Source organism: Lithobates pipiens, unplaced genomic scaffold (genome assembly GCF_037356315.1).
Source record: "Lithobates pipiens isolate NorthernLeopardFrog02 unplaced genomic scaffold, aLitPip1_a1.2 Scaffold_35, whole genome shotgun sequence".
NCBI classification, from domain to species: domain Eukaryota; kingdom Metazoa; phylum Chordata; class Amphibia; order Anura; family Ranidae; genus Lithobates; species Lithobates pipiens.
The window spans coordinates 16,862,214-16,874,836 of record NW_027507811.1 but is presented as its reverse complement, the minus strand read 5'-3'; the positions used below and the strand labels follow the sequence as shown (position 1 = coordinate 16,874,836).

General features: G+C 43.5%; 2 protein-coding genes across 4 annotated transcripts in view; one reads left to right on the top strand and one right to left on the bottom strand.

The window, feature by feature from the left end:
* LOC143955667 (uncharacterized) overlaps window positions 1-10,266 on the top strand; it is a 69,120-nt gene extending 58,854 nt beyond the window's left edge. For 2 of the 3 annotated variants that reach the window (XM_077465773.1, XM_077465772.1), the window contains 3 exons: window positions 72-215; window positions 342-483; window positions 7,445-10,266. In XM_077465773.1, coding sequence (XP_077321899.1) covers window positions 72-215; window positions 342-483; window positions 7,445-8,529 — 1,371 coding nt within the window. In that variant the 3' untranslated portion in view covers window positions 8,530-10,266. The remainder of the gene's footprint in view (window positions 1-71; window positions 216-341; window positions 484-7,444) is intronic. The other variant, XM_077465774.1, reaches the window with a different exon arrangement.
* LOC143955530 (uncharacterized) overlaps window positions 1-12,623 on the bottom strand; it is a 234,985-nt gene that overhangs the window by 29,954 nt on the left and 192,408 nt on the right. The window lies entirely within an intron of this gene.

The following is a 12,623-nucleotide window of genomic DNA, read 5'->3' as shown; positions in this document are numbered from 1 at the left end:
ATGATATGATCTTGTTCTATGTAATCTTTTGTTGCTTTTTACAAATCCATTCTATTGTATTTGGGATTCAGGCTGAAGATCTGAAAGACATCAAAGTTGAGATTAAAGTGGAAGAAGAAAAGACGTGTGGAGCTCAGCAGTCTATGAAGGAGGGTGTTCTTCTCTATAGCCAGGATTCAACACAGGAAGATCTCACCATCACTCACCATGATCAGGTAAGACGGGAGTGAGACACTAGAACTCAAAAATAGTTTTACACTTGGAGGTGACGTTCTTCTGTCTGATCTCAGAATTAGGAATCCGTTTTTTGGGATGTTTTACCTGATCGTTTTTGGATTTAGGATGAAGAACTGAAAGATCTCAAAATTGAGGTTAAAGAGGAAGAAGAAGAGAGGTTGGTGAGTGGAGATCAGCAGTCTATGGAGGAGGGGGAGATGATTATGAAAAGTAAACAGGAGGAAACTTCGCTACATATTGACACAAGTAAGTCATAAATGCTAGACATTCGCATTTTAATTTTACAAACATTTGGGAGCGCAACAACCATAGTGTAGCATGTAAAGTGTAATTTTATTGGAGAGTCTAAAAAAGCACTCACAAAGATAAAATAGAGCTCAGCAGGATAGTCAGGTGGCCTCTGGGGCAGAGATCAGACGAGCAACCAGGAGGCCTTTCCTTGGCCACCGGCAAGGAAGCGGAGGTGGATTGGATGCAGGTATGCACTGTCGCTGGAAAGCCAAAGCCATGGATGGAACGCGGGGCCCAGGGTATGAAGCCACCTTAGGTAGGAGGAAAATGCTGGGGCTGGAACACGTTTCAAAGCAACCTTGCTTCTTCATCCCTGGAGAAGGCCATGAAGGCCTTCTTCAGCCCTGAAGAAGGCTGAAGAAGAAGCAAAGTTGGGGATGCTTCTACCAGCTTTGCACATCTAGAGAGGGACATTTTTGCCCATTCTTCTTTGCAAAAATATCTCAAGCTCTGTCAGATTGGATGGAGAACGCCTGTGAACAGCAATTTTCAAGGCTTGCCACAGATTCTCAATTGGATTTAGGTCTGGACTTTGAATGGGCAGGTAAACAGGAGCAAACTTCTCTACATATTGACACAAGTAAGTCATAAATGCTAGACATTCGCATTTTAATTTTACAAAAATTTGGGAGCGCAACAACCATAGTGTAGCATGTAAAGTGTAATTTTATTGGAGAGTTTAAAAAAGCACTCACAAAGATAAAATAGAGCTCAGCAGGACAGTCAGGTGGCCTCTGGGGCAGAGATCAGACGCACAACCAGGAGGCCTTGCCTTGGCCACCGGCAAGGATGCGGAGGTGGATTGGATGCAGGTATGCACTGTCACTGGAAAGCCAAAGCCATGGATGGAACACAGGGCCCAGGGTATGAAGCCACCTTAGGTAGGAGGAAAATGCTGGGGCTGGAACACGTTTCAAAGCAACCTTGCTTCTTCATCCCTGAAGAAGAAGCAAAGTTGGGATGCCTCTACCAGCTTTGCACATCTAGAGAGGGACGTTTTTGCCCATTCTTCTTTGCAAAAATATCTCAAGCTCTGTCAGATTGGATGGAGAATGCCTGTGAACAGCAATTTTCAAGGCTTGCCACGGATTCTCAATTGGATTTAGGTCTGGACTGTGACTGGGCCATTCTAACACATGAATATGCTTTGATGTAAACCATTCCATTGTAGCTCTGGCTGGATGTTTATGGTCGTTGTCCTGCTTGAAGGTGGTGAACCTCCGCCCCGGTCTCAAGTCTTTTGCAGGCTCTACGTCCGGTCACCTAGGACCAGGTGACAGATGCACCCCATTGGGGCTAGGAGTGCACCGCTAAGGTAGTGGACCCTACAGCTGACTGCTGTGGATGGAGCTCTGGGCAGTTCAGCAAAGCAGGTCCTCTCGAGGACCAACAAGGATCACACTAGGAGCTAGAGCATGAGATTCCCCAGGGCGCGGAATCTAAGAGCTAGCAGGTGTTCACCAGAACCCCCTGATGGTGGGGATGGATTTTGCTGCAACTGGCTCCAGGCCTCGGCCCCCAGGTTCTCCCAGGGTTGGCTACTGGGGGATAGAGAAAAAGCAGCAGACTGGTACAACAAGGGATAGTCAGGAGATAAGCCAAACGGTCGGGGCAACGAGCAGGCAGGGATAGTCAAAGAACACGCCAAAAGTCGGGATATGAAGGAAACAGAGACAGTCAAGAACAAGCCAAGGTCGGTAAACGGGATCAGACGTAGAGCACACGTCAGGAAGCTAAACGCACAATATTCATCAGCAAGGCAGGCTTGGACAGCGCGGTGTTAAATAGTGTATCCCGTAGAGATTAGGGTGGAGCCATGCTGGGGGAAGATTATTTAACCGTGCAGGTGTGAGAGTGCAGGCCCTAAGGCTGATACACAGACCAGAGGTAAGCAGACAGACAGGGCATGAAAGTATTACTACAGATTCTTGACACTCTAATGCCGCGTACACACGGGCGGACTGTATGGCGTACTTAGTCCGTCGAAACACATTTCAGCGGACAGTCCGCTCGTGTGTGGGCTTCAGTGGACTTTTTCAGCGTGCAGTCTGGCGTACTAAGTATTTCAGATTTTTCGAAATTCTGTCCGTTGTACTTTGGTTTCAGCGGACAATCCGCTCGTCAGTATGCTAGTTCGACGGACTAAGAATGGCGCATGCCCAGAAAGGATTTACACGGCGGAAGGGTGCTTTGCTGTGTATTGGACTTCCTATTTCTAGTCCCGTCGTACGTGCTGTACACGTCATCGCGCAAGCTTTCGACGGACTGTTTGGGTATCCGTGTGTGGTCAAGTCCGTTCAGTCGAAAGTATGACGGACTGTCCGTCGGATTGTATGACGGACTAAGTACGCCATACAGTCCGCTCGTGTGTACGCAGCATAACAGTTTTTCTTCTAAGATTGCCCTGTATTTGGCTCCATCCATCTTCCCATCAACTCTGACCAGCTTCCCTGTCCCTGCTGAAGAAAATCATCCCCACCACATGATGCTGCCACCACCATGTCTCACAGTGGGGATGGTGTGTTTAGAGTGATGTGCAGTGTTCGTTTTCCCCCCACACATAGCGTTTTGCTTTTAGGCCAAAAAGTTAAATTTTGGTCTCATCTGACCAGATCACCTTCTTCCACATGTTTGCTGTGTCCTCCACATGGCTTCTCACAAACTGCCAACAGGACTTCTTATGACTTTTCTTTCTCCAATGTCTTTCTTCTTGTCACTCTTCCATAAAGGGCAGATTTGTGGAGAGACGACTAATAGTTGTCCTGTGGACAGATTCTCCCCCCTGAGCTGTGGATCTCTGCAGCTCCTCCAGAGTTACCATGGACCTCTTGGCTGCTTCTCTGATAAATGCTCTCCTTGCCCGGCCCGGTCAGTTTAGGTGGACGGCCATGTCTTCGTAGGTTGGCAGTTGTGCCCATACTCTTTCCATTTTCCGATGATGGATTGAACAGAACTCCGTGAGATGTTCAAAGCTTGGGAGATGTTTTTTTTATAACCAAACCCTGCTTTATACTTCTCCACAACTTCATCCCTGACCTGCCTGGTGTGTTCCTTGGCCTCATAGTAGATAAAAAAAAAAGTGGTGTTGCGCTCCACAAAAAAAAACTAAATTAATTCAATAAATACCTAAATAGTGATAACAAATAGTGAATAAATAATAGCATACAGGATCTAAAATACACTCCATGTGACTATTTAAAATCAATTCTTTCAAAATGTACAACCTATTTAAAGTGTATCAATGCCATTTAAACATTATAAAAACCATTGTAATGTGATGAGTATAAATATTCCAAATCCAGGTAGTACAAATATTCCTAATAAAGTGCAGGTAAAAAATAAGTAGTGCAATCACAAATATAATTCAACCAGTGATAATGAAAATACAAAAAATATAAAATCCAAAATGTGTCGGACTAGTTCCGTGGATGAAAGCTGGGGATAATTCCACCGGTGATCTCCCAGATCCTCAAGACAGGGGCTCACACACTGAGTGCAGTGGGTACCTTACCTTACTGCTGTCAGTTAACCACTTACAGACCGGACCATTTTGCTGGTCGAAGACCAGACCACTTTTTGCGATTCGGCACTGCGTCGCTTTAACTGACAATTGCGCAGTTGTGCGACGTGGCTCCCAAACAAAATTGACGTCCTTTTTTTCCCACAAATAGAGCTTTCTTTTGGTGGTATTTGATCACCCCCGCGGTTTTTATTTTTTGCGCTATAAACAAACATAGAGCGACAATTTTGAAAAAAACGCATTACTTTTTACTTTTTGTTATAATAAATATCCCCCAAAAATATATAAAAAAACATTTTTTTTTCCTCAGTTTAGGCCGATACCTATTCTTCTACATATTTTTGGTAAAAAAAATCGCAATAAGCGATTTATTGATTGGTTTGCGCAAAAGTTATAGCGTTTACAAAATAGGGGATAGTTTTATAGCATTTTTATTAATACTTTTTTTTTTTTTTTTTACTAGTAATGGCGGCGATCAGCGATTTTTATTGTGACTGCGACATTATGGCGGACACATCGGACATTTTTGACACATTTTTGGGACCATTGTCATTTATACAGTAATCACTGCTATATAAATGCAGTGATTCCTGTGTAAATGACACTGGCAGTGAAGGGGTTAACCAGTGGGTGGCAGTGTAGGGGTTAAGTGTTCCTAGGGGTGTGTTACTAACTGTGGGGGGGTTGGGATTTCATTTAGTGAACACTGATCTCTGCTCCAATCACATGGAGCAGAGATCAGCGTCACTAGTTGCTAGGCAGAATGGAGAAATGCAGTTTACTCTGCATTTCCTCCATTCGGCCGCTCCGTGAGATGATCGCGGGGATGCCGGCGGCGATCGAGTCCGCGGGTCCCGCGACCGGACTCACGGGGGTCCCGACCAGCGCGGGAGCGCGCCGCCGGTGGCGCGCTCCCGATGGCAGGGCGGCATTGAAGATTGGACGTACCTGTACGCCAATATGCCTGCCCGTGCCATTCTGTCGACGTACATCGTCGTGCGCTGGTCGGGAAGTGGTTGAACAGCAATACGTTCCAGTGGTTAGAATGTATGTTCTCAGCTGGTGCAGACACCCCAGGCAATCCCCTCCAGGTACTCAGCCATGGACCATAGATCGCAACCAAAAAAAGAAAAGGGGCTCCAATAGTGAAGTAATGGTAGACAGACTTTATTATAGAAAGGACATAGTCCTGGGTACTCACATTTAGTAGCACAGTATTAAGCAACGAACTCCTCGTTCGTACCCCGGACGTCACTTCCGGTATCCTCCTAAGCCAAGGAAGTGACGTCCGGGGTACGAATGAGGAGTTCATTCGTTTTTTAGCTGTAACTTTTGCTTAATTCTTGTTTAGCCATTGTAGCGCGAGGATAACCAATAATTACTAATCTCGTTCCTTGGCCTCATGATGCTGTTTGTTCACTAAGGTTCTCTAACAAACCTCTGAGGGTTTCACAGAACAGCTGTATTTATACTGGGGATTAAATTACACACAGATGGACTCTATATACTAATTTGGTGTCTTCTGAAGGCAATTGGATCCATTAGACTTTTAGTTAGGGGTATCACATAGACATGTGCAATTTGTTTCGTTACGAATTCTACGTTTCGGAATTTGACATTTCAGAAAAATTGGAAAATTCTAAATTCGGGAATTAGAAATTTTGTAAAATTCTAAATTTCGAAAATTCTAAATTCGGGGAATGTGAAATTTCGGAAATTGGAAAATTTAGACATTTCGGAAATTGGAAAATTAGAAATTTCGGGAATTTGAAATGTTGGAAAATTGAAAATATCGAAAATTCGAATTTCGGGAATTCGAAATTTCGGAAATTTGAAAATTTTGTAAATTCTAAATTCGGGGATGTGAAATTTTGGAAATTGGAAAATTTGACATTTCGGAAATTGGAAAATTAGAGATTTCGGGAATTTGAAATGTTGGAAAATTGAAAATATCGAAAATTCTAATTTCGGGAATTCGAAATTTCGGAAATTTGAAAATTTTGTAAATTTGAAAATTTTGTAAATTCTAAATTCGGGGATGTGAAATTTTGGAAATTGGAAAATTAGACATTTCGGAAATTGGAAAATTAGAGATTTCGGGAATTTGAAATGTTGGAAAATTGAAAATATCGAAAATTCGAATTTCGGGAATTCGAAATTTCGGAGAGTAGAGTAAAGTGCAGAGTAAATTGGAAAATTTGAGATTTCGGGAATTTGAAATGTTGGAAAATTGAAAATATCGAAAATTCGAATTTCGGGAATTCGAAATTTCGGAAATTTGAAAATTTTGTAAATTCTAAATTCGGGAATGTGAAATTTTGGAAATTGGAAAATTAGACATTTTCGGAAATTGGAAAATTAGAAATTTCGGGAATTTGAAATGTTGGAAAATTGAAAATATCGAAAATTCTAATTTCGGGAATTCGAAATTTCGGAAATTTTAAAATTTAGTAAATTCTATGTTCGGGAATGTGAAATTTGGGAAATTGGAAAATTAGACATTTCGGGAATTTGAAATTTCGGAAATTTGAAAATTTTGTAAATTCTAAATTCGGGGATTCGAAAATTGGAAAATTTCGGAAATTGGAAAATTCAAAATGAGCAAATTCTAAAATTCGGAATGAGGAAATTCAAAAATTTGGGAATTTGAAAATCCGAAAATAAAAATGAAAATTCGTAATGAGGAAATTCGAAAATAAGAATGAAAATTCGGAATGAGGAAATTTTGAAAATATGAAGATTCGAAAACACAAAAATCTGAAATAACTAACTAATAATAACTATTAAATGATAAATATTCCTAATTTCTTTTCAGATTTGGCTATTAGTGAAGGTAACGAGTACGAATTTATCCAAAGTTACGAATTAATCCGAAATAACGAATGCCGCCTCTAGAAGAATGGAACGCAACGATCTAATAGAACTAAATAACAATAATAAAACCTTTTTTTTTATTATTATTTATTATTAATTTGTTCCATTCCATTTGTTTAAATGCGGCATTCCTTATTTCGGATAAATTTATATTCCTTACGTTCACAAACAGCCAAATAGGAAAGTTAATTCCAATACCTATCATTTAGTAGTTATTATTATTATTTCAAATTTTACTGATTTTCTTTCTTTTTTTCGGATTTTTAGAATTTTTGAAATTTTTGAATTTTTTAAATTTTTGAATTTTTTAAATTTTTGAATTTTTCGAATTTTCAGATTTTTGAATTTTCGAATTTTCGGATTTTTGAATTTTTTCAATTTTTTTTGGAATTTTTGAAAAAAAAAATCCCAATAAAATACACTTCTGTTTTTGGTTATAACATGACAAAACGTGGAACGTTTCCAGGGGTATGAATACTTTTTCCGGGCGCTGTGTGAAGATTATGTCTTGTCTTCTGATAGGTGGTCGGTACGTTTGGAGTTCCTCGGAGGGAAATCTCACTTTATCTTCGGAAGATCTTCACATTATACAATATTCTCCCGATGCCGAGCCCAAGGAACCCTCCGACCAATCACGTGCCACGACTTCAAATATCCATCCAATGAGCTCGCACCGTGCGGCCGGATCCGCAGATCCATCCAACTCCAAGGAATCTCCTTCAAGCCACGAAGGAGCTCCCGCGGGAGAACGCTCCATGTCCTGCTCGGTGTGCGGGAAAATGTTCGCCGAAACCAGGGACCTCCTCCTACACGAGAGAACTCACACGGCCGAGCGCCCCTACGCCTGCTCCGAGTGCGGGAAGTGTTTCACCGAGAAAAAAATACTCCTCAAACACCTGAGAGGCCACACGGGCGAGCGTCCCTTCTCGTGCGCCCAGTGCGGGAAGTGTTTCATCCACAAAGGGGACCTCCTCCGGCACGAGCGGATTCACATGGGAGAGCGTCCGTTTTCCTGTCCGGAGTGCGGGAAATGTTTTATTCACAAGGGAGACCTGCGCAGGCATCAAAGGATTCACACGGGCGAGCGGCCTTTCTCGTGTTTGGAGTGCGGGAAGAGTTTCATGCACAAGGGCGACCTGCTTAAACACCAAAGGATTCACACGGGCGAGCGTCCGTATTCCTGTTCGGAGTGCGGGAAAAGTTTTACCGAGAAGGGCACGCTCGTCACCCACCAGAGGATCCACACGCGCGAGTATCCCTTCTCGTGTTCAGAGTGCGGGAAGTGCTTCGCTGTTAAAGGAAAGCTTGTTATACACAAGAGAAGTCACACGGGCGAGCGTCCCTTTTCTTGCCCCGAGTGCGGGAAGTGTTATTCGGGGAAAGGAAAACTCATTGCCCACCAAAGGAGCCACACGGGCGACAGCCCTTTCAAGTGTTCGGAGTGCGGGAAACGTTTCAATCAGAAAGCCGACCTCCTCAAACACCACAGAATTCACACGGGCGAGCGCCCTTTCTCGTGTTCGGTGTGCGGGAAATGTTTTGTTCAGAAAGGAAATCTTCTAAAACATCAGAAAACTCACAGAGGGGAGCACCAAGGGTCCGCATAAATAAATTAGAAAATGGATACAGGGTAGGGCCCATTACGTTTAGGGTGCGGGAAATGTTTAGTTCACACAACAGCACTTCTTTCACACCAGAGACATCAAGCCAGCTTCCTTATTCGTGATTGAGTGCGGGAAATGTTTAATTTTCACAACAGCACTTCTTTCACATCAGAGCCTTCAAACAAGTTGGCTTCCTTACGTTTAGTGTGCGGGAAATGTTTTATTTGTACAACAGTACTTATTTCACAACAGATGCTTCATACAAGTTAGCTTCCTTATTTTTAGAGTGTGGGAAATGTTTAGTTCACGCAACAGCACACCAGAGACATCACTACAAGCTGGCTTCCTTATTCGTGTTTAGTGCGGGAAATGTTTCATTTACACAACAGCGTTTCTTTCACAACAGCGACATGATACAAGCCAGCTTCCTTATGTTTACAGTGCGGGAAAAGTTTAATTTACAGAACAGCACTTAATTCACACCAGAGACATCAATCAAGCTAGCTTCCTTATTTGTGACTGGGTGCGGGAAATGTTTCATTTACAGAACAGCACTTCTTTCACACCAGTGACTTCAAACCAGTTATTTTTCCACACTCTAAACATAAGGAAGCAAATTGGTTTGAAGTCTCGCATGTGAAAATAAGTGCTGTTGTGTAAATTAAACATTTCCCGCACTCAATCACGAATAAGGAAGCCAGCTTGTAGTGATGTCTCTGGTGTGAATTAAGTGCGGTTGTGTGAACTAAACATTTCCCGCACTCTAAACATAAGGAAGCCAGCTTGTATGAAGTATCTGCTGTGTGATTAAAACTTCCCGCACTCTAAATATAAGGAAGCTGTTTTACTTGGCTTCCTTATTCATGACTAAGTGCGGGACATGTTTCATGTACACAACAGTACTTATTTCACAACAGTGACATGATACAAGCTTCCTTATGCGTGATTGAGTGCGGGAAATGTTTAATTTACAGAACAGCACTTCTTTCACAACAGATACTTCATACAAGTTAGCTTCCTTATGTTTAGAGTGCGGGAAATGTTTAGTTCACACAACAGCACTTAATTCACACCAGAGACTTCAAACCAGTTCGCTTCCTTAAGTTTAGAGTGCGGGAAAAGTTTAATTTACCCAACAGCACTTCTTTCACAACAGATACTTCATACAAGCTAGCTTCCTTATTCGTGACTGAGTGCGGGAAATGTTTCATGTACACAACAGTACTTAATCACGCATAAGGAAGCTTGTATCACTTCGCTGTTGTGAAACAAGTGCTGTTGTGTAAATGAAACATTTCCCGCACATAGTCCCAAATAAGGAAGCTAATTGGTTTGAAGTCTCTGGTGTGAATGAAGTGCTGTTGTGTAAATGAAACATTTCCCGCACTCAGTCACGAATTAGGAAGCCAGCTCGTGTGATGTCTCTGGTTTGAAATAAGTGCCGTTGTGTAAATTAAACTTTTCCCGCACGCTAAACTTAAGGACGCTAACTTGTATGAAGTATCTGTTGTGAAAGAAGTGCTGTTGTGTAAATGAAACATTTCCCGCACTCAATCACGCATGTCGCTGTTGTGAACTTGACTGGCCTACACAGAGTCCTGACCTCAACACCTTTGGGAGGAATTAGATCGGGTTGAGTTCAGGACTCTGTGCAGGCCAGTCAAGGTCCTCCACCCCAAACTCGCTCATCCATGTCTTTATGGACCTTGCTTTGTGCACTGGTCCAACTCATTTGGTGGAGGGGGGATTATGGTGTGGGGGGAGGGGGGATTATGGTGTGGGGGGAGGGGGGATTATGGTGTGGGGGGAGGGGGGATTATGGTGTGGGGGATTGTTTTTCAGGGGTTGGGTTTGGCCCCTTAGTTCCAGTGAAGTTAAACCTTAAGACATCAGCATACCAAGACATTTTGGACAATTTCATGCTCCCAACGTTGTGGGAACAGTTTGGGGACGGCCCCTTCCTGTTCCAACATGACTGCCCACCAGTGCACAAAGCAAGGTCCATAAAGACATGGATGAGTGAGTTTGGGGTGGAGAAACTTAACTGGCCTGCACAGAGTCCTGACCTCAACCCGATAGAACATCTTTGGGATGAATTAGATTGGGTTGAGGTCAGGACTCTGTGCAGGCCAGTCAAGGTCCTCCACCCCAAACTCGCTCATCCATGTCTTTATGGACCTTGCTTTGTGCACTGGTCCAAATCATTTGGTGGAGGGGGGATTATGGTGTGGGGGGAGGGGGGATTATGGTGTGGGGGGTTGTTTTTCAGGGGTTGGGTTTGGCCCCTTAATTCCAGTGAAGGAAACCCTTAAGACAACAGCATACCAAGACATTTTGGACAATTTCATGCTCCCAACGTTGTGGGAACAGTTTGGGGGTGGCCCCTTCCTGTTCCAACATGACTGCCCACCAGTGCACAAAGCAAGGTCCATAAAGACATGGATGAGGGAGTTTGAGGTAGAGGAACTTGACTGGCCTGCACAGAGTCCTGACCTCAACCCAGTAGAACACCATTTGGATGAATTGGAGCTCAGATTGTGACTCTCAGACCTTCTCGTCCAAAACGCTCTTCTGGAAGAATGGTCAGACATTCCCATAGACACTCCTAAACCTTGTGGACGGCCTTCCCAGAAGAGATGAAGCTGTTATAGCTGAATAGGGCGGAGCCAACTCAATACTGACCCCTACGGACTAAGACCGGGATAGGTCTAACGCAGTTCCATATCCAATCCTTGGCGTTTTCGATGATGTGATGGAAATATTGGAGTAACGTGTCAATTATGGACCAACATGGCCTTCAAAAACAAAGACTTGGTCTCAAACCTTCAAAAACGTTCCCCATGGACTGTGGTAATACACGGCGGAATACGGCACTGCATGGGCAGGTTGATGCACGAAGAGTAAGTGGAACCCGGACCGCCTGGTAATTGTGTGTTTTACTGATAAATATATGTATGAGCCGAGGATGGTGGATGAAGGAAGCCACTATGACAAGGTTCCAACCCCACACCCCCCCCATCTATCACCCATGGACTTCAACCTGGACTTTTGCTCTGTTTTCGCTTTACTAGAGAGACTGGACTTTTCATGGTACTTGCCGTGTATCCGTATAATTACCGACATTTCTCCTTCTTCCGTCACCTATACAAAGATGAAGTTCAAGATCAGCTTTATTGTGTGATGAGCCGTTATTCTGCTTTTTCTAGTCAATAATAATAAAAAAAAACTCTAAAATATTCTGTTCCAAGACGCTTTTTTTGTACAATCGACCAAAATGTTTAGATTATTGGTGGTTGGAATGTGTAATGTCCCCTTACATTGGAGGTCAGTGGGAGGAATGTCCCCTTACATTGGAGGTCAGTAAGAGGAATGTCCTTACATTGGAGGTCAGTGGGAAGAATGTCCTTACATTGGAGGTCAGTGGGAAGAATGTCCCCTTACATTGGAGGTCCGTGGGAGGAATGTCCCTTACATTGGAGGTCAGTGGGAAGAATGTCCCTTACATTGGAGGTCAGTGGGAGGAATGTCCCTTACATTGGAGGTCAGTGGGAGGAATGTCCTTACATTGGAGGTCAGTGGGAGGAATGTCCCTTACATTGGAGGTCAGTGGGAGGAATGTCCCCTTACATTGGAGGTCAGTAAGAGGAATGTCCTTACATTGGAGGTCAGTGGGAAGAATGTCCTTACATTGGAGGTCAGTGGGAAGAATGTCCCCTTACATTGGAGGTCCGTGGGAGGAATGTCCCTTACATTGGAGGTCAGTGGGAAGAATGTCCCTTACATTGGAGGTCAGTAAGAGGAATGTCCTTACATTGGAGGTCAGTGGGAAGAATGTCCTTACATTGGAGGTCAGTGGGAAGAATGTCCTTACATTGGAGGTCAGTGGGAAGAATGTCCCCTTACATTGGAGGTCAGTGGGAAGAATGTCCCTTTCATTGGAGGTCAGTGGGAGGAATGTCCTTACATTGGAGGTCAGTGGGAAAAATGTCCCTTACATTGGAGGTCAGTAGGAGGAATGTCCCTTACATTGGAGGTCAGTGGGAGGAATGCCCCTTACATTGGAGGTCAGTGGGAGGAATGTCCTTACATTGGAGGTC